General features: G+C 40.0%; 1 protein-coding gene across 6 annotated transcripts in view; it reads left to right on the top strand.

Moving 5' to 3' along the window:
- Positions 1-3,244: 3,244 nt before the first annotated feature.
- The window catches only part of dot1l (DOT1-like histone H3K79 methyltransferase), a 46,147-nt gene continuing 26,704 nt past the window's right edge, over positions 3,245-22,687 (top strand). For all 6 annotated transcript variants that reach the window (XM_061977929.1, XM_061977930.1, XM_061977933.1 and 3 more), the window contains exon 1: positions 3,245-3,652. In XM_061977929.1, coding sequence (XP_061833913.1) covers positions 3,572-3,652 — 81 coding nt within the window. In that variant the 5' untranslated portion in view covers positions 3,245-3,571. The remainder of the gene's footprint in view (positions 3,653-22,687) is intronic.

Raw genomic sequence — 22,687 nt, 5'->3', positions numbered from 1 at the left:
GAAGGCGGTGTACACCCTGGACAAGTCACCTTCTCATCACAGGGCCAACACAGATAGACAGACAACATTCACACTCACATTCACACACTAGGGCCAATTCATCAAATTAATTTTATTGAAAACGATTGCGATGAAAATGTGTACAAAAATGTTGTTGTTTTTTTTTTTAAATACAATGTTTAATGTGTATAATGTGTTCAAAAATTATTTTAAAAAAAATTCAGTGTAAGAAAATACAAAGTAAAAAAAATCAGTGCGAACAAATTCAGTTTTAAATTTTTTTTAGCAGCAATAAAAAAAGACTTACTTCCGGGCAATTGAAATTATGAAATTAAATGAAAACGAGATAGGCTCCATCACCCCCCCCCCCCCCCCCCCCCCACCCCCCCACCCCCCGCGACCCCGAAAGGGACAAGCGGTAGAAAATGGATGGATGGATTATGAAAGCTTTTTTTTTTAATGTAACTAAATTTTGTGCGTTTGAATTCTGTGAGCTGAATTTTTACATCCATCCATTTTCTACTGCTTGTCCCTTTTGGGGTCGCGGGGGGTGCTGGAGCCTATCTCAGCTGCATTCGGGCGGAAGGCGAGGTACACCCTGGACAAGTCGCCACCTCATCACAGGGCCAACACAGATAGACAGACAACATTCACACTCACATTCACACACTAGGGCCAATTCATCAAATTAATTTTATGGAAAACAATTGTGATGAAAATGTGTACAAAAATGTTTTTTTTTTAAAAGTACAATGTTTAATGTGTATAATGTGTTAAAAAATTATAAAAAAAAAAAAAATCAGTGTAAGAAATTACAGTGTCAAAAAAATCAGTGCCAACAAATTCAGTGTTTTAACATTTTTGAGCAGCAATAAAAAAAGACTTACTTCCGGCAAATTGAAATTATGAAATTAAATGAAAAGGAGATAGGACAAGCGGTAGAAAACGGATGGATTATGAAAGCTTTTTTTTTTTTCTGTAACTAAATTTTGTGCGTTTGAATTCTGTGAGCTGAATTTATCAATCAAATTAATTTTATTGAAAACAATTGCAATGAAAATGTGTACAAAGATGTTTTGTTTTTTTAAAATACATTGTGTAAAGATTAAGTGTTTAAAAATTATTTTTATAAAGAATTCAGTGTAAGAAAATACAGTGTAAAAAAAATCAGTGCCAACAAATTCAGTGTTTTAAAAATTTTGAGCAGCAATAAAAAAAGACTTACTTCCGGGCAATTGAAATTATGAAATTAAATGAAAACGAGATAAGCGCCAGCACCCCCCCGCGACCCTGAAAGGGACAAGCGGTAGAAAATGGATGGATGGATTATGAAAGCTTTTTTTTTTTTATGTAACTAAATTTTGTGCGTTTGAATTCTGTGAGCTGAATTTTTACATCCATCCATTTTCTACTGCTTGTCCCTTTTGGGGTCGCGGTGGGTGCTGGAGCCTATCTCAGCTGCATTCGGGCGGAAGGCGGGGTACACCCTGGACAAGTCACCATCTCATCACAGGGCCAACGCAGATAGACAGACACCATTCACACTCACATTCACACACTAGAGCCAATTCATCAAATTAATTTTATTGAAAACAATTGTGATGAAAATGTGTACAAAAATGTTTTTTTTTTTAAATACAATGTTTAATGTGTATAATGTGTTCAAAAACTATTTTAAAAAAAATTCAGTGTAAGAAAATACAGTGTAAAAAAAAATCAGTGCCAACAAATTCAGTGTTTTAAAAATTTTGAGCAGCAATAAAAAAAGACTTACTTCCGGCAAATTGAAATTATGAAATTAAATGAAAACGAGATAGGCTCCAGCACCCCCCGCGACCCCGAAAGGGACAAGCGGTAGAAAACGGATGGATTATGAAAGCTTTTTTTTTCTTTCTGTAACTAAATTTTGTGCGTTTGAATTCTGTGAGCTGAATTTATCAATCAAATTAATTTTATTGAAAACAATTGCAATGAAAATGTGTACAAAGATGTTGTTTTTTTTAAATACATTGTGTAAAGATTAAGTGTTTAAAAATTATTTTTATAAAGAATTCAGTGTAAGAAAATACAGTGTAAAAAAAATCAGTGCCAACAAATTCAGTGTTTTAAAAATTTTGAGCAGCAATAAAAAAAGACTTACTTCCGGGCAATTGAAATTATGAAATTAAATGAAAACGAGATAGGCTCCAGCACCCTCGCGACCCCGAAAGGGACAAGTGGTATAAAATGGATGGATTATGATAGCTTTTTTTTTTAATGTAACTAAATCTTGTGCGTTTGAATTCTGTGAGCTGAATTTTTACATCAAATTATCCATTCATCTTCTTCCGCTTATCCGAGGTCGGGTCGCGGGGGCAGCAGCCTAAGCAGGGAAGCCCAGACTTCCCTCTCCCCAGCCACTTTGTCCAGCTCCTCCTGGGGGATCTCAAGGCGTTCCCAGGTCAGCCGGGAGACATAGTCTTCCCAACGTGTCCTGGGTCTTCCCTGTGGTCTCCTACCGGTCGGACGTGCCCTAAACACCTCCCTAGGAAGGCGTTCAGGTGGCATCCTGACCAGATGCCCGAACCATCTCATCTGGCTCCTCTCGATGTGGAGGATGTACATCAATTGTACATCAAATTAATTTTATTGAAAACAATTGCAATGAAAATGTGTATAAAAATATTTTGTTTTTTTTTAAATACAATGTTTAATTTGTATAATGTGTTCAAAAATTATTAAAAAAAAAAAAAAATCAGTGTAAGAAAATACAGTGTAAAAAAAAATCAGTGCCAACAAACTCAGTGTTTTAATTTTTTTAAGCAGCAATAAAAAAGACTTACTTCCGGCAAATTGGAATTATGAAATTAAATGAAAACTGAATGCAATTGTCAGCATAATTTGATGGTGGAAAAAAATCAGTTCACAATATTGAAACTCATCAGTTACAAGTGTTAAAAAAAAAATTGTAATAAAGACACGCATTAACCTGTTTTACAGGGAGACTTTTGTTTTGAAAGGAAAACGTCAAGCATTATTACTCTTATGATAACTGTGTCACGTAGCAACAGTATCACGTGATCATGTCAAGTCAATGACGTTCTAAATAAATAAAACACTAATATATTTAAAAAATAAAACAGTATCACGCGATCTTGTCAAGTCAATGACGTTCTAATTAAATAAAATACTAATATAATTTAAAAAAAACAAAAAACAATAAAATACGTGCGCGTGCACCGCCAACGACCTGCCACGCGCTGTCATCGCTTCCTCCCCTCCCCTTCTGTGACGTCACTGTCCCCTCCGTGGCCTCCTGCCATAGTTTTTCAACGCCGGGCGAAGATGGCGGCCATACAGGCGAGGTGTTATTGCCAGTGGACGTAACCAGGACATTTTTTTATTGACAATTCCAAACCGAGTCAGTCAGTCTACCCGCGTTTAGTCACCCCCTTGACGTCTTTTGTGAGGTTTTTTTTTTGGATACATTTTTTACGCTCCCCCCACACAACATGTTTAGTGACTAGCTGGCTAACGGAGAGCAAGCAGTCTACTAGCTATAGCTCGCTAGCTCGCCGCCGTCAAGAGGAGGATGGGAGAAAAGCTGGAGCTCAAACTCAAATCGCCGGTCGGAGCGGAACCCGCCGGCTACCCGTGGCCCTTGCCGGTTTACGTAAGTACTACGGCCCCGCGGTTGGAATATTGTGAGGGTTTTTGTTGGCTTTGTTAGCTAGCCTTGTGCTAACACTTCCGGTCATGCTCAGTCTGGTAAGGACAACCCTGGTGTGTCAACCGAGTACACCTGGGGTTTTCAACCTTTTCTGAGGCAAGGCACGTTTTTTTAATAAAAAAAAAAAGATCCCGAGGCACACCACCAGCAGAAAACATTAAAAAATGAAACTCAGCAGCCGATATTGACAATAAAAAGACGTTCTCGCAATTGTTGGATATGAATTGAAACCATAACCAAGCATGCATCACTATAGCTCTTGTCTCAAAGTGCTGCCACGACCTGACACATCACGCCGTGACTTATTTGGAGTTTTTGGGTGTTTTCCTGTGTGTAGTGTTTTAGTTCTTGTCTTGCGCTCCTATTTTGTTGTTGATTGTCATGTCATGTACGGATGTACTTTGTGGACGCCGTCCGCTGCTCCTGTAAGTCTTTGCTGTCGTCCAGCATTCTGTTTTTGTTTACTTTGCAGCCAGTTCAGTTTTAGCTTCGTTTTGCATAGCCATCCTTAAGCTTCAATGGCTTTTTTATTAGCGCAGTGTTTTTCAACCTTTTCTGAGGCAAGGCACATTTTTTTCATTGAAAAAATCCGGAGGCACACCACCAGCAGAAAACATTAAAAAATGAAACTCAGCAGCCGATATTGACAGTAAAAAGTCGTTCTCGCAATTGTTGGATATGAATTGAAACCATAACCAAGCATGCATCACTATAGCTCTTGTCTCAAAGTGCTGTCACGACCTGTCACATCACGCCGTGACTTATTTTGAGTTTTTTGCTGTTTTCCTGTGTGTAGTGTTTTAGTTCTTGTCTTGCGCTCCTATTTTGTTGTTGATTGTCATGTCATGTACGGATGTACTTTGTGGACGCCGTCCGCTGCTGCGCATGCTGTAAGTCTTTGCTGTCGTCCAGCATTCTTTTTATGTTTACTTTGCAGCCAGTTTAGCATAGCCATCCCTAAGCTTCGTTGCCTTTTCTTAGCGCAGTGTTTTTCAACCTTTTCTGCGGCAAGGAACTTTTTTTTTTAATTAAAAAAAAAATCCCGAGGCACAACACCAGCAGAAAACATAAAAAAATTAAAAGTCAACAGCCGATATTGACAATAAAAAGACGTTCTCGCAATTGTTGGATATTAATTGAAACCAAAACCAAGCATGCATCACTATAGCTCTTGTCTCAAAGTACTGTCACGACCTGTCACATCATACCGTGACTTATTTGGAGTTTTTTACTGTTTTCCTGTGTGTAGTGTTTTAGTTCTTGTCTTGCGCTCCTATTTTGTTGTTGATTGTCATGTCATGTACGGGTGTACTTTGTGGACGCCGTCCGCTGCTCCGCACGCTGTAAGTCTTTGCTGTCGTCCAGCATTCTGTTTCTGTTTACTTTGCAGCCAGTTCAGTTTTAGCTTAGTTTAGCATAGCCATCCCTAAGCTTCAGAGCATTTACTTAGCAGTGTTTTTCAACCTTTTCTGAGGCAAGGCACATTTTTTTACATTGAAAAAATCCCGAGGCACACCACCAGCAGAAAACATTAAAAAATGAAACCCAGCAGCCGATATTGACTGTAAAAAGTCGTTCTCGCAATTGTTGGAGATGAATTCAAACCTTAACCAAGCATGCATCACTATAGCTCTTGTCCCAAAGTAGGTGTACTGTCACAACCTGTCACATCAGGCCCTGACTTATTTGGAGGTTTTTGGTGTTTTCCTGTGTTTAGTGTTTTAGTTCTTGTCTTGCGCTCCTATTTTGTTGTTGATTGTCATGTCATGTACGGATGTACTTTGTGGACGCCGTCTGCTGCTCCACACGCTGTAAGTATTTGCTGTCGTCCAGCATTCTGTTTTTGTATACTTTGCAGCCAGTTCAGTTTAGCATAGCCATCCCTAAGTTTCGATGCCTTTTCTTAGTAGCACTCGCCTTTTGTTTATTTTTGGTTTAAGCGTTAGATACCTTTTTACCTGCACTCTGCCTACCGCATATTGTGATCCCGACAAACCATGTTCCCGACATCTACAAAGCAATTAGCTACCTGCTGCCCCCTACTGATATGCCGAGCTCTAGACAGTAGAGACACTCAACAATGGCACATTTGCGGATTATAATTACTAGTTTGCAAAAAATATTTTTAACCCAATAGGTGAAATGACATAATCTCCCACAGCACACCAGACTGTATCTCACGGCACACTAGCACAGCGGTTGAAAAACTCTGAAGTACACGGCCAATAAGTATTTGATTTTTTAATTGTTATAACCTATTTTGTTATATTTGTCGTAAACATTAGGCTGACAAAAAGTGAGGTTATTGACACTGACAGTCTGTACAAATAGTGCACCTAATGAAGTCCCTTCCTAGCTTTGTTTGTTTTTGCGTATACCCCCAAAAGTGTCGTGTTTGTAGCTGTCATCTGGAGCACATATTGAAGTGTTTCAGCAATGCTGCCAAACAATCAGGTCATATGTGCATATATGTTTGTTTTTGCTCGCTTAAGGCTCCACATCTGGTTGCACTTAACAATTGCATTGCAGCACAAGGTCTCTGGGGTAGGGCTGTTTTGTGGAGGAGTTGTGGTGTTCAACTGGTGGCTCGCGGGACAAACCGGCCTGTGAATGATTTAGACTTAGACAAACTTTAATGATCCACAAGGGAAATTGTTCCACACAGTAGCTCAGTTACAAAGGATGGAAAGGATAATGCAGGTATAAAGTAGACTAAAATTGTATCGTAGTAGCAATATAAAATATAACACAGATGTAATATTTACACATTATATATACAGTATATGACATATACTGATATATTATATTTTTATATAATAAATACAATATATAACAATTACCATGTACTGAATATTACAGTATATGTAACAGTAGATCCAGCAGAAAATAGACATTATAAACAAAGAGAGGTAGCTAACATAGAAGCGGTCAGGTAACTAACAGATATCATCTATTGCTGTATGGCGAGTGATTATACAGCTGGATGGAGTGCGGAATGAAGGAGTTCTTGAATCGAACACTGTGGGAACGAAGCTGAAGGACCCTGTTCGAGTATAAGCTGTCCCTCAATTGTCTGGTGGAGTGGGTGGGCAGGGTTGTCCATGACGGCGAGCAGTTTGTCCAGTGTGCTCCTGTCCCTCACTGACACAAACGCCTCCAACTGCGTGCCAATAGTTTGGCCGGCTTTCCGGATCTGTTTGTCAATCCGGTTTATGTCCCTTTTGCTGGTGCTGCTCCCCCAACAAACCACTGCAAAGTACAGGGCACTGGCCACAACAGACTGATAAAAGATCAGACCGGTTCAGTTCAGTAGCAATTTTTGAGCTGATTACTAGTAGGAGGCCTAAATATTCATTAAAAACAAGGCAGCGGTTTTATTTAACAACTTAATATATTTAATATTTTCGGCCACTGTAACATTACATAGTTTGAACTCGTGTTGTCCTGGTACATAAATGTATTTCGATACTTTTCGATACTTTTCTAAATAAAGGGGACCACAAAAAATTGCATTGTTGACTTTATTTCAACCAAAAAATCTTAAGATACATTAAACATATGTTTGTTATTGCAATTTTGTTCTTAAATAAAATAGTAAACATACAAGACAACTTGTCTTTTAGTAGTAAGTAAGCAAACAAAGGCTCCTAATTACCGGTAGTCTGCTGACATATGCAGTAACATATTGTGTCATTTTCCATTCTATTATTTTGTCAACATTATGAGGGACAAGTGGTAGAAAATGGAAATTATTAGTCTACTTGTTCATTTACTGTTAATATCTGCATACCGGTACTTTATCTTTTAACATTTTATATCTACACTTCTGGTATGTATGTAATGTAATAATCACTTATTCTTCTGTTGTTTGATACTTTACATTAGTTTTGGATGATACCACAAATTTAGGTATCAATCTGATACCAAGTAGTTATAGGATTATACATTGGTCATATTCAAAGTCCTCATGTGTCCAGGGACATATTTCTTGAGTTTATGAACATAATATGAATAAATAAAAAACGAAAGAAGATTTTGTGATGCTAAAAATATCAATGTAATCATAGTAGTATCGACTAGATACGCCCTGTACTTGGTGTCATTACAGTGGATGTTAGGTGTAGATCCACCAATGGCGTTTGTTTACATTCAGGAACGGTGTCACCGCTACGGTGAAGCATGTTTAGCTATTTCTCGTCCTGCAGGGATGATACTTGTAAGAAACGTACTTTATTTGTCGCCATGGAGGCGAGGATTAGTGATTTAGAAGTAGCTACAACACTGCAGACTGGGGCTGGACTTAGACGCTAGCGAGCTAGCCAGTGTTATAGCTTCACCTTTATCGTTAGTTTTAAGCCAAAATGCGTCCGTTCTCCCTTTTCTGTCTGCACACTGTGTCTGCTTGTAAGTACTCCGTGATTGTGCGTTGCCGAACATGCTCCTCTGCTCGTAAACCAGCAATGACACAACTTGACAACGACGGGGGCTGAGGGAGTGGTGGACCGGTACTTTTCAGAGGCGGTATAGTACAGATTGTGATTCATTAGTATCGCGGTACTATACTAATACCGGTATACCGTACAACCCTAGTTTGAACAGTAAGTGTTTGAATATAGGACAATAATACATTGTACTTACATGAATGAAATAAAATATATTGCCAATTTAATAAACATTGTACTGATAAAAATATCAAAATATATATTTTTTATTTGTTGTTACGTGCAGCTTTCTCTGCCAATGTTTGTCTTTGTTACATGTCTTCTGCATGTTGATTAACTGGGAGGCTGGGAAAGGGCGGACGTTAGCGAAGAATATGGAGATTATTTGTTCCCACGTGTGTTGAGGGATAGAAATAATGTAGTAACACAGTTCTATTTGTGTCTTGTTTATTTTGGCGTCGACTACGGCCTACAGTGTAGGCTGGTAAACTTTAAATAACGGCCTGAGTCACTTCATTACAATATTTAATTTAGTGATTGTTTGGCGTACTATTAGATGGAGCCCATTGAAAATCACTGGTACAGAGGATCTTTGATTAGTGATTTTGCTGTACAGTCGTCCCGTGCTTATCCCAATAAATTGGGAACGGACATGGCTGCGTTAAAACAGATTTCCGCAAAGTGGGGTTATTATTAATAAATAGGGATGCAACGATAAACGGTATTAATGATAACCACGTAAAACTCTTGACTGTTAGTAATATCATTTTAAATTTGAAATGATTAAAACTGCACTGATAAACTCACAGAGGGCCGCTAGCTTAAATGCTAACATGAATACAAAATACCTCAACTTCTTTCCCCATTACGAAACGACATACTCAAACTTATAAAAACACACTCAAACTTATAAAAACACATTTCTGTCTGAGTAACTAAACTATTCAATGGTGCACGTTGAACCTGCAAGCTGTGGTCTCTTAGGTCAGAGTGATCAATCTATGCACAGAGGATTATGACACATAGGTGCGTTCAGTGGCCGCTGAAGAGAGTAGGATGCCAGAACAATCTTATCAGTGAAGCATAAGAAACACATTCAAAACAGTGCGCTTTCTAACAGTTGGTCTATATATTTTATTTTAATCAAATCAAAAGATTTCAGTATGTATATGGGTACGGCATGGCGCGGTTGGTAGAGTGGCCGTGCCAGCAACATGAGGGTTCCTGGTTCGATCCCCACCTTCTACCGACCTCGTCACGTCCGTTGTGTCCTTGAGCAAGACACTTCACCCTTGCTCCTGATGGGTCGTGGTTAGGGCCTTGCATGGCAGCTCCCGCCATCAGTGTGTGAATGTGTGTTTGTGTGTGTGAATGGGTGAATGTGGAAATAGTGTCAAAGCGCTTTGAGTATCTTGAAGGTAGAAAAGTGCTATACAAGTATAACCCATTTACCATTTATTCTTTTTGAGCACATTCAACAATATCGTGACTATAATGATAACCATGATATGAGATTTCCATATCATTACATCCATATAAATAAATTGAGAATTTTCTTAGTTTGTAGGGATGTCCCAATCTGGGCTTTATGCTGTTGGTTTCGATACCGATCATCCATTAGTGAGGTCAGCTGATACCACTACGGTTGCCGATCACATTTATTAACTGTAAATGTTTCAATTTATTTAAGGTCCACTATTAAATGATAAATGGGTTGTACTTATATAGCGCTTTTCTACCTTCAAGGTACTCAAAGCGCTTTGACACTACTTCCACATTTACCCATTCACACACACATTCACACACTGATGGAGGGAGCTGCCATGCAAGGCGCTAACCAGCACCCATCAGGAGCAAGGGTGAAGTGTCTTGCTCAGGACACAACGGACATGACGAGGTTGGTACTAGGTGGGGATTGAACCAGGGACCCTCGGGTCGCGCACGGCCATTCTCCCACTGCGCCACGCCGTCCCTATTAACAGTTTAACAATATCAACACAATATTTCAACTTTTTCCTTATTCCTTTTTATTACCAGTTTCCCCTTCAAGGGGAACTGACCTTTTCTTGGAATTTTGCCAAAAAGTCCTTATGAGAGACAAGACATGTTTTTTTTTGTGCATTCTAATTTGTAATAATCAACTCGTTCAAGGTGGCTAGCATTGATTGATTGAGACTTTTATTAGTAGATAGTACAGTACATATTCCGTACAATTGACCACTAAATGGTAACACCCGAATAAGTTTTTCAACTTGTTTAAGTCGGGGTCCACGTTAATCAATTCATGGTAAATGAATGGCAATGCAGCTAATGGGAGCGATCTATTCTGCCTGTGAATCACTTTAAAATTGCACCCCAAAACCGCCAACAATACTTAATTTACGTTTTGTTACCCGTAAAATAACGAAGCTGTAGCGACATTGTTATTGTAAGAGCGAACACTGAGGTACTGTTTTTCTAAGTACACATCACCTTGCGACGGCATTAGCCATAAGCTAGCGTCTGTGTCAGCAGCTGAATCACCGTTGAGTTTGTATTGCACAACACAATGCGATAGGACCTAACCTGTACGGACTGAAAAGCATGAACCATCATATTACAGTATCTGTATTAGCCCCCAAAAATGAACACCATAACACACTCACGTATCAGTCTAGACTAGTTGTTGTTTCATTATCTTTCTTGCAGCTTACCGTCTATGACTCATTGAAGTCTTCTCACTGGAGAAGAAACGGAAAAGGAAGTGGTTGTCTTGAACGCAACATGCTTCTATTCACTATAAATTGTGGTGAGACAGCAAGCACTGACTGAAAAAAAGTCAGAATTCTCAGAATGCCCGAGCTGGGGTCGGGGGACTTCTTTCTGTACATTTCTTCCTTCTTTGCCTCCACTGTAAAAGTACGTGCCTTACTGTAGTTGACATAATCAGCCACTGCCAGCTGCTTTATGGTGTAAATAGTTGACCCTCCCATTTCCACTCCCTCCTGCCTCACCCATTTCCTTTTGCTGTGGTCTGGCATGGATAAACACGCAAGCATGACAGGAATTTAAGATACTGTCGGCCTGTGTCATGTCACTAGCGTAGAATTAGAAACAGTCCTGTCCTGCTTGTGGAATGTCTACAGTTTGAAGCGTATTTGTGCAGAGGCTCCCCTGCTGCCTTCAAAGGGGCGGGATACTTCCTCTCTTCCCTGCGTCCATATGGTCAACACTCGGGCAGGATGGACGATGCCACTCCTCAGGCAGCAGTTAGGAAATACCATTAGAAAAACACATGCTTGTCAGCGTTTATAATCGATAATTCCACCCCAAATTCTGTATCCACACCCACGTGACATGGGCACAGTGATGAAAGTGTGTTCCAACGCACAAACGCAACTATTGTACACGCTGACACACTCGTCCACTTTGTATGCCCACACACAACGATACCACACCAGCAATGTCTCTTTGTGTAATGCAGTCGTAATTATAGTAGTATTACCGTTAATGCTAATTGCCGTGTGTTTATTTACATAAACCAACAACTGTGTTAATTGGAAGCAGGTGATAATTGGTTAGAGCAGTGGTTCTTAACCTTGTTGGAGGTACCGAACCCCACCAGTTTCATATGCGCATTCACCGAACCCTTCTTTAGTGAAAAATAAAATAGTTTTTTTTTTTTTCAAATTCAAGACAAAGTTATGTTTTTGGTAACACTTTAGTATGGGGAACATATTCTAAATAACAAAGACTTAATTTAGAGTTATTTGGACACTAGGGGAACATATTCTAAGTACTAAAGACTTCATTTAGAGTTATTTGGTTAGGGTTAGGGCCAGGGTTAGAGGGTTAGGGTTATAATAAGGCCATGCCGAATAAGGCATTAATAAGTACTTAATAATGACTAGTTAAGAGCACATATGTTATTAATTTGCATGTTAATAAGCAACTAATTAATGGTGAATATGTTCCCCATACTAAAGTGTTACCATGTTTTTTTACTGGTGCACAAAATGAACCGTGCATGAACATCACCTTGTTCAAACAACAAAACCAACACAGTGCATAAACTCACAACAAATTACACACCTGCAAACCAGTCAGCTGTTGCCGTATCCGTAATACGCCGATAGGGAGAAGTTTGTATTTACACGATGAGTCGGGTGTGTTTTGACCTCCCTCGAACTCCTGAGGCCGACTCACCGAACCCAGAGGGTTCGATCGAACCCAGGTTAAGAACCACTGGGTTAGAGGCTACTTTTTCCCAACTTTTTAACTTAATTTTGTAACTTTAATACCAGTTTGAAGTAGGGGTATCCTGATCCGATATTGATCAGTCAGATATCTGCAAAACATCTAAAATCTCCGATATGAACTCCGATACAAGCAGTCCTACAGTGTGTTACTCGTGCAAAGCTGGACAGCCAGTTTACATCTAAATGTCCTCCGATAAGCACACAATGTTAGTCTTTTTTAGTATTTTTGTGAAGTCATTTACAAAGAGTAGACATGATAGGCTATAGGCTACGATAGGAGATAGCAGCTACACAACAGTTAAACACAAAGTAGCAAATAAGCTAAACATACAGACGTGGTCAAAAGTTTATGTCATGACTGTCTTGAGTATCCAATCATTTCTACAACTGTTATTTTTTTGTGATAGAGTGATTGGAGCGCATACTTGTTGGTCACAAAAAACATTTATGAAGTTTGGTTCTTTTATGAATTTATTATGGGTCTACTGAAAATGTGACCAAATATGCTGGGTCAAAAGTATACATACAGCAATGTTAATATTTGGTTACAAGTTTCACAGCAATAAGGTGTAAATTTGTTGGTTTTCTGACATGCACTTGTTTCTTCAGCATTGTCCACATATTTAAGTCAGGACTTTGGGAAGGCCATTCTAAAACCTTAATTCTAGCCTAATTTAGCCATTCCTTTACCACTTTTGACATGGTTGGGGTCATTGTCCTGTTGGAACACCCAACTGCGCCCAAGACCCAACCCCCGGGCTGATGATTTTAGGTTGTCCTGAAGAATTTCGAGGCAATGCTCCTTTTTCATTGTCCCATTTACTCTCTGTAAAGCACAAGTTCCATTGGCAGCAAAACAGGCCTAGAGCATAATACTACTACCACCATGCTTGACGGTCGGCATGGTGTTCCTGGGATTAAAGGCCTCACCTTTTCTCCTCCAAACATATTGCTGGGTATTGTGGCCAAACCGCTCCATTTTTGTTTCATCTGACCACAGAACTTTCCTTCCAGAAGTTCTTATCTTTGTCCATGTGATGTCAGAGTATGTGCTCCAATCACTCTATAACAAAAAAATAAGAGTTGTAGAAATTATTGGAAACTCAAGACAGTCATGACATTGTTTTTTACAAGTGTAAACTTTTTTTTTTTTGCAACTTTTGACCACAACTGTACGTAATACATGTCCTTAATTGAACAATATTACATTTTGAAATATCACATTTATCAATACAAACAAGTATCAAATATTTCAATTTGTATATTACTTACACATACGTCTCCAAGGCAGAAGCATTTTAGAAAGTATCCAGTAAACGTGTCTGCATCATTCAATTCCCACACACAACGATACCACACACAATTTCTCTCTGTGTAATGCAGTCATCATTTTTGTACTATTACCGGTAATGCTAATTAATAGCCGTGTGTTTATTTCCATAAACTAACAAAAGGTTGGTCTTTTCTAGTATTTTTGTAAAGTCGTTTCAGTGTTTCCCACAGGACAGGCATCTATTTGTGGTGGTGTGGTCGGGGGGTGGGGGGTGGCGGCGGCAGCGGCGATGACCAAGAAGAACGCGGAGTTGGAATATAATTACAACACTTTATGTACATATTTATACACAGATTTGAACAATTAGTTATTCACTGAAATATATTTATTAATTGTGGTTCTTAGAAAAAAATATATCTTATAAAATATAAAAGCTAAAATGTCTCTTAAAGCTCTGCCCCTTTAATTAGTGCATAGATCATCTGTGTGAAGGAGTGAACATCCAACATTAGAATTTATTACTAACGAGCAGAACCGCTCTATGTACAGTGCCGTCTAACCTTAAGCGGCAGCAGCTCAACACATGCAGGGTTCAACGTTAAGGTTTTTTTCTACTTGCCCGACTTCTCAAATCTACTTGCCCCAATATTTTTACTTGTCCTGCCTAGGTTTTTTTCTGGCTGTGTAGTGCTCATGGCTTATATCTTACTAAAATTATTATTATTATTATCTATAATTACATTTAAATGGCATTGCATACATGTAAAATTAAATGCTATTTCACATTATTTGACCAGTAGCAGTTACACCCATCTGAACAGGTCAGCCACCTGTTTAAAGCCCGATCACAGTTGAAATCTTGAAATGAAGGGCCTTTAATGGCCAAAACATTAACCTGGACAACATTTTAACAGCTGGTTGGCTCAGATTTGATTCTTTTCATTGCATTCACATGCTGCAGTGGACAGTGGACAATTTAGCTTCAGTATTAATGCAGTATCTGAAGCACCGTCTCCACGTGTGTTTATTGACAACAGGGTTATAACCTGGACACGTTAGCTCGTCGGTATGGTAACAGGTGACTTGTTACTGCGTGCGTCTGCCCCGGCCCCCGAGTCAAACAGCGGCGGTGTTAATGAAGCAGCGTCAGGCTGCTCACCGTCAGTGAAACGCTCGGTGAAATCGCGGATTAACGTTAAATATATGACGAGCCGCGAGCGATGCAGCTATAACTTATCTCACCTGTTGGAGCACCCGCTGCGGCGACCCAGTTCGATTCGCTTTGCTCCGCGTCAATCCCCCCTCTCCCGTCTCTCTCCAGCTGTCCTTTCAAAATAAATGCATTCAAATCCCGAAAATAAAAATTAAGAAAATCCGAGTCGGTGCTGCACACTGCACAGGTTCGGACCACTTTTGAACTTGTTTGCCAAGACGTCTTACCCTCGTATTTTGATCCGGTCGGTCCGTTCTTCTTTTAATTCCTCGTCGTCGTTTTCTTCTTCTTCTTCTGTCCCACCAGGTGAATTAAGTGCTATTGGTGGAGTTGCAATGCATAGTAGGCTACCGCCACCTACTGCACCGAAATTGTAACTACAAGCAACATTCACAGACAGAGTCTCATTGCTTTTATGAGCGGTCGAGCGAGTCAAAAGCCGAAAAATCTATTTGTGGCGGACGTAATTCTTTCGTGGCGGGCTGCCACAAATAAATGAATGTGTGGGAAACAGTGCGTTTACAAAGTCTAAACACGGTAGGCAATAGGCTACACAATAGCACACGAGCTAGACATATTTTAAATATGTCCTTAAAATGAATAGTGCTGTTTGAAACACCACATTTATCAATACATACAACTTTAATGTATTATTGCACAAAACCTCACCAACAGAACCAATGTTGTCATAGTGTTAAGTAAGCTGATCAGTTCGATGTAAACAAAAAGCGCGGCAAGTGCAACAGGTTTGATTTACACAGAGTTGGGCAACACAACATTTTATAGCGCATTCAGAGGAAGATATAGCTGCTGAATGTTGACCGCTACTGTTGAGTTAATAAATCTACATTAGGAGGTTACTTGCATTCACAGCGGTTAATGTCGACTATAGGAGGCTCTGCGGTCAATTAAGCGGAGGCCTTTGTTAAACATTTTTTTTGTGTACAGTTTATTTTGTTGATGTGGAAGGTTGAAGGAAGTTCCTTCCAGGACACAATATTCTGAAACAGACCCCTTAGGAAATAATGGAAACATTAGAACATTCCTAACTGTTCAAAAAGAAGATAACCGTATACTATAGTAATAAATGAGCCATATTGTACTGATTAGCCAGAATAGCGGTGCATGTACCGCTTATGTTACTGTGCTGCTGACACATTAGAAGCTCCATTTTGTGCGTCTGTAATGGTCATCAATCGGTTCCTGTTTATCCAGGTGAAGCAACATCGGAAAAACAGCCAATGAAAAAGCACTTGTTGAGTCAATGCAATTATTTCCACAAGTTTTGCCAAAGTGTTGCAAATTGTTTTGAAAGACACATTTTCTCCTCAGAAAATGTTCCAAATGAGAGGTTCCTCTGTGGTAGTTGCGGCCAACATTTGTTGTTTACGCACACACACCAAAACAAACAGGAGAGAGGTCTTTATGTCAACTGTGCCGAGATAGCAAGTGATATCACATTAGGGTGTCCTGCATGATGACTCAGTTTTTAGTGGAAAAGATTAAAGGCCTACTGAAACCCACTACTATCGACCACGCAGTCTGATAGTTTATATATCAATGATGAAATCTTAACATTGCAACACATGCCAATACGGCCGGATTAGTTTACTAAAGTGCAATTTTAAATTTCGCGCGACATATCCTGCTGAAAACGTCTCGTGACGTCGCGGATTGTAGAGGACATTTTGGGACAGCATGGTGGCTAGCTATAAAGTCGGCTGTTTTCATCGCAAAATTCCACAGTATTCTGGACATCTGTGTTGGTGAATCTTTTGCAATTTGTTCAATGAACAATGGAGACAGCAAAGAAGAAAGCTGTAGGAGGGAAGCGGTGTATTGCGGCCGACTTCAGCAACACAAACACGGCCGGTGTTTCATTGTTTACATTCCCGAAAGATGACAGTCAATCTTTACCATTGGCCTGTGGAGAACTGGGACAAGAGAGACTCTTACCAGGAGGACTTTGAGTTGGATGTGCAGACACGGTACCGTGAGTACGCTTCCAAACATTTGATCGCTTGCCCGTACGTGCGTGCCGCTATGTGCATGTCACGTACGTAACTTTGGGAACTTTGGGGAAATATATGTGCTGTATGAACTTTGGGGAGGTGAACGGTACTTTGGGCTGTGGGATTGAGTGTGTTGTGCAGGTGTTTGAGTTGTATTGGCGGGTTATATGGACGGGAGGGGGGAGGTGCTTGTTATGCGGTATTAATTTGTGGCATATTAAATATAAGCCTGGTTGTGTTGTGGCTAATAGAGTATATATGTCTTGTGTTTATTTACTGTTTTAGTCATTCCCAGCTGAATATCAGGTCCCACCCGCCTCTCACAGCATCTTCCCTATCTGAATCGCTCCCACTGCCCTCTAGTCCTTCACTCTCACTTTCCTCATCCACAAATCTTTCGTCCTCGCTCAAATTAATGGGGAAATCGTCACTTTCTCGGTCCGAATCGCTCTCGCTGCTGGTGGCCATGATTGCAAACAATGTGCAGATGTGAGGAGCTCCACAACCTGTGACGTCACGCTACTTGTCTGCTACTTCCGGTACAGGCAAGGCTTTTTTATCAGCGACCGAAAGTTGCAAACTTTATCGTCAATGTTCTCTACCAAATCTTTTCAGCAGAAATATGGCAATATCGCGAAATGATCAAGTATGACACATAGAATGGACCTGCTATCTCCGTTTAAATAAGAAAATCGCATTTCAGTAGGCCTTTAAGCTCCCTAGTTGTTTATGACGCTGAGTTACAACCTCTGATTTCCACCATTTGCCAGTGAGGAGAGAGGAGAGTCTCCATTCGTCTCACACAGGTTTATTTTTAGCTCAGAGCTGGTGTTGCTGTGTGCCATTTTGTGCCATCACGTGACTGCCCTCTACATCCTATGCTCCAGCTGCATACCAACTAACCATTTCCTATGTTTTATTTATGCTGCATCGCGGCGGGGCGTCTATTTTTGTTGCCGTGTCGCTCGTACTTGTCAATTCGTATTCTTCCGTGCCTTGCTGATAGAAATGAATTTCCCGCGCATATTTTGAACGTCATCCTTGAGTGTTGGCAGTGGATGTTTGTGCAAAAAGTGGCGGGCAGCAGCGAGCGGGAAGCTGGAGCCTGCGAGCTGTCAGCACAGGCCGCAAAACAGCTGACAAACAGTAGGCTTTCCATCCTCTCTGGCCACCTCTCCCTGCTTTCACTTCCGTTTGTTTGGCTTTCCTTTTTCCTCCATCTCTCATTCTCCTTCTTTAGCGATCCATGCATCAGAAACACTCCTTGGAAATTGCACTGGAGTCTGAGAAAAAGAAAGTGGGTCAGTGGGTCAGCTGAGGATACATGCTCCCGCTGCGCTCTGTGTACAATTTGAGCGCCGTCACTGCCGCACAGCAGCCTTGGTGCACTATGGCAGGGATCAGCTGTGATCCCTGCAGATGATGCGGTTTTATTTGGGTTTTCTGGGGTCAGCCAGGGTTCTATTTTAAACTAGATAAAACCATACCTCAGCGGCGCTCACAGATTGCGACAGGTGCTTGTAGTCCGTAAATATTTTAAGTGTAAGTCAAGGCACGTGTTGCTGGAGATTTGCTCCAAAGGTCAACCACAATTCAGGAGAGATCAAGAAGCTATGTTTTCTGCTAAGACAGCTTGAATGTAAAGTAGCAAAGCAACAGACTTTAACAGAAGTGTAGCTTGAACTGCGTTACAGCAGAAAGTAACGTATTTTCTGGACCATAAGGCGTGCCGGATTATAAAGCGCACTGCCAATGAATGGTCTATTTTAAAAAATATATTTTTTGATATATTAGGCGCACTGGATTATAGGGCACATTAAAGAAGTCACATTATTATTTTTTTCTAAATGGAAAGCACTTCCTTGTGGTTTACATAACATGTAAAGGTGGTTCTTTGGTCAAAATGTTGCATAGATTATGTTTTACAGATCATCTTCAAGCCGCTTTCTGACAGTCTCTTCCGGATGCACCGTTTTGTGGGCCGTCTTATTTACGTGGCTCACCTTCGGCAGCGTCTTCTCCCCGTCATCTTTGTTGTAGCGGTGTAGCGGGCAGGGACGGGAGTGGAAGAAGTGTCAAAAAATGGAGCTAACTGTTTTAAAGACATTCAGACTTTACTTATATCGATAACGGAGCAGCCTCTCCTCATCCGTAAACAACACAGGAAATGTGTCCCATGAAAAAACGTCCGACCGGAACGCTCTAATAACTAAAGTTCCGTGGGTGACTAATGTAAATTCACTCCGCAGGTATGTTTTAGCGCTTGCATGGTGAGTTTACTGTCAGATACTGTATAAGTAAGAACTTTTCACTACTTTATATTAGAAATGGCAACATCGCAGGATGAATGTCACATAACAAGAAGATAGAGAAAAAGAAGCTTATCGACTGTGGCGTCGTTGCAGACGCGCGCAATTTTTCAGGATTTACGCAGATCCCAAATACAGATTAGCAGGTACCACAAGGTAAGAAAAGTTGCTTTTGCATAATATTGTGAAACAAAACGCCAGATAATCCCCATCCATCCATCCATTTTCTACCGCTTATTCCCTTTTGGGGTCGCGGGGGGCGCTGGAGCCTATCTCAGCTACAATCGGGCGGAAGGCGGTGTACACCCTGGACAAGTCGCCACCTCATCGCAGGGCCAACACAGATAGACAGACAACATTCACACTCACATTCACACACTAGGGCCAATTTAGTGTTGCCAATCAACCTATCCCCAGGTGCATGTCTTTGGAGGTGGGAGGAAGCCGGAGTACCCGGAGGGAACCCACGCAGTCACGGGGAGAACATGCAAACTCCACACAGAAAGATCCCGAGCCCGGGATTGAACCCAAGACTACTCAGGACCTTCGTATTGTGAGGCAGATGCACTAACCCCTCTACCACCGTGACGCCCCACGCCAGATAATGTCTTACCTTATACACACACCATAATAATACTCGTATGTTTGATGCGCCGACAATCCTTCAAGCGGTGCGGCTTCATAGCTTACCAAAGTCGTACTAAAACATTTTGATAGATTTTTGAGTGCCATGTGTATTCTATATTTTCAATGACACATAAAATGTTAGTGTTGTTTACTTGAGACCCGTCATACTGCAGCCTACACTTATCTCTTATGTTTGACTGCCATCTACTGGTCACACTTATCATTACACCATGTACCAAATAATATAGCTTCAAGGTGGGTAAGCGCAACCAAACTTATCCCTTACATTAGACGCACGGCGTTGTAAGGCTCACTGTCAAGTTTTGAGAGAGAAAAAGGATTTTAAGTGCGCCTTATAGTCCGGAAAATACGGTACCCAACTATGAAGGATACATTAGCAAGTAGATTAATAAAACGGCCCAAACGTTTTGCCTCCAAGGGTCAAAGTGAAAATATGCCGATGGGCCGTCGGCCAAGCACAGCGGTTTTAAATGTACAGTAGCACCACAAGTGTGGAGTTTAGCCCCATACCGGCATATATAAGGCAATGAAGATCACCACATTTAAGGATGGCAACGAGTTAGACTTGTGGACATGCCATCAATGATGGTGTGAGCTTCACAAGAAACAGGTGGGACAGAGTTGGCCAGGTGTGCCACATTGGGTACACCTGGTTTAGAGAGGGAATAACGCAACTCCACCGGGTGTACTGTACGTGTGCTAAAACCAGAAATGATGCATTACATTACTGTGTACGCCAGCAGCCAAAGGAGGATCTCTAACTTTATTTTCAAACTCTCTTATAAGCTATTTATATCCAGAAATATGTTGCATGCATATCTGCTTTCAGCACAATTCATCATTGACTATTAAATAACTTGACTATTAGAAAGAATAAAGAATCATAACACACATGTGAAGAAGGACATTAATGTACACTCCTAATAGGAAAATGTGAGGTTTAACAATATGTTTCAAGTTTCAAGTTCACCCTATATATGGTTGGAATTTTATTACAATTTTGATCACGATTTAAATACAATAATTAAAAAAATGATTATTGGTTTGCGCAACGTGCATGCAAATTCCTGAGCTTGTAATGGTTTAACTCAACGGATGAGTGAGTGTATGAGTGTAAAAAAGACCATGTCTATTCGGAGAGTGGAATCTCCAATGGTTGCTACTTTGTATTTGAAACAGCCTAATCACTAAACTTAAAAAAAAAAAAGTAAGGCATATGATTTTCCCGTTCACGTAACCGTGGATGGAGTCACATAATTGGCCAATAAAACGGAATCCGCTGTTGTGAGAAGTACATTTGTTTGGGAAATTTAACCCCAAAACATGTCCTATACTGAATAATGTGGAGACAGCCACGTGAAACAGCTACTAAACTACAAAGCTAAAGCTAGCAACAACAATGTATTTGCCCACAACACATTTCATCTGCTTGTGTTGCTGTGAATGACATTATTGATGTAATATCAATGTACAAGCAGGAAAGCGGCTGCAACTTTAAAGGCTATCTTTATTTTTTAAACAGCCTCAAAACTTATCTCTACACGTCAAGTTTAGAACGACAGCACACTTCCCCACCTTTCACAATAATAGCGCTGTGCGCAAAAGCCGGTCTGACTGCGCTAAAAAAACAAAGGTTTCAAAGGAGTACTTAACACAAGCATAATGCACTTAAAGCACTTATTGATACATCAGAACACATTTAATATGCTTTGACTTAAAATACTGGTAAAAAATTGTCCAAATATGTATTGCACCAATAAATGTGAGGATTTCTGCATTTAATTAACTAAATGTTACTGCATTTTATTTGACACAAAAAGCACAAACTCTGTGGCAGTAAAATAAGTGTAAAATGTAAAAAACGGTATTCAAAACTATTTAAGCGGGAAAAACTGATTTATTTGTTTTTCATATTGCTATTGTTTAAAGTACCAGTAGAGTGGAAAAACAAGTTGACTTTATATGCTTAATTGGGTTTCATTGTATCCATTAAACCATATCCAATCGTGTGCATCATGATTAATTGTTCATATAAACAGGAAGATATGGACATCCTATCAGTCGTCATCAAAGTGATAGCAAACAATGTACAGTAAGCTGTCATTTTATTATGTTTGTAGTTTGTGTTTCTTGTTTAGCACTTAGCAATACTGCTACATGATGCTTAGTGTTTCACTAAGGCTGGATTTGTTTAGCAGAGCTTCTAAAACTTGTAGCTCATCCTCCTTATATTCAGGATCAACAATATAAGGTTCTGGATCAAAATTTTGCCCAAAGTAAACATTGTTGGCTCTCACAATGTCTGCACGATTTGCATTGTTTTTGGTGATGAAGGGATCTGCGGTCCCTACCACTACGTCACGCGATGACGTGTCTGGCTTCCTCATTATCTCTCAAAATGGTTGGGAATCTCTGTGAGATTGATACTATTTTGGTCGTATCTATTTATTCGCAAACTTTAGAAGTCTTTAGGTGCCATGAATTAGATATATATGACAACAGCTTCAATATAGAGGCAACTTGTTTTTCCACTCCACTGGTACTTTAAATGTATTGTTCTTAATATAATTTTTGCACTTGTTGTTTATTTGTTACCAATTAATAATTTGCTCCTTTTAAATTTTTATTAAAAGTTAGTTTTGGTAGTACAATAGATACTCATGATTTCAAATGATTTAATGATCGTATTATTAATCTTGATTTCAACATCAATCAAAATAATCGCGATAATTATTTTTGCCCTAATCATCCAGTCCATTCCCCATACCATTATATATCGCGGCAGCGCGTTCTCATTATTTACATGATATATATTTGCCATGGAGCTTGTCATTCTATTGATT

The sequence above is a fragment of the Nerophis lumbriciformis genome, linkage group LG18 (assembly GCF_033978685.3).
Source record: "Nerophis lumbriciformis linkage group LG18, RoL_Nlum_v2.1, whole genome shotgun sequence".
NCBI classification, from domain to species: domain Eukaryota; kingdom Metazoa; phylum Chordata; class Actinopteri; order Syngnathiformes; family Syngnathidae; genus Nerophis; species Nerophis lumbriciformis.
The sequence above is the reverse complement of the archived record's forward strand: the minus strand, read 5'-3'. Positions and strand labels throughout refer to the sequence as shown.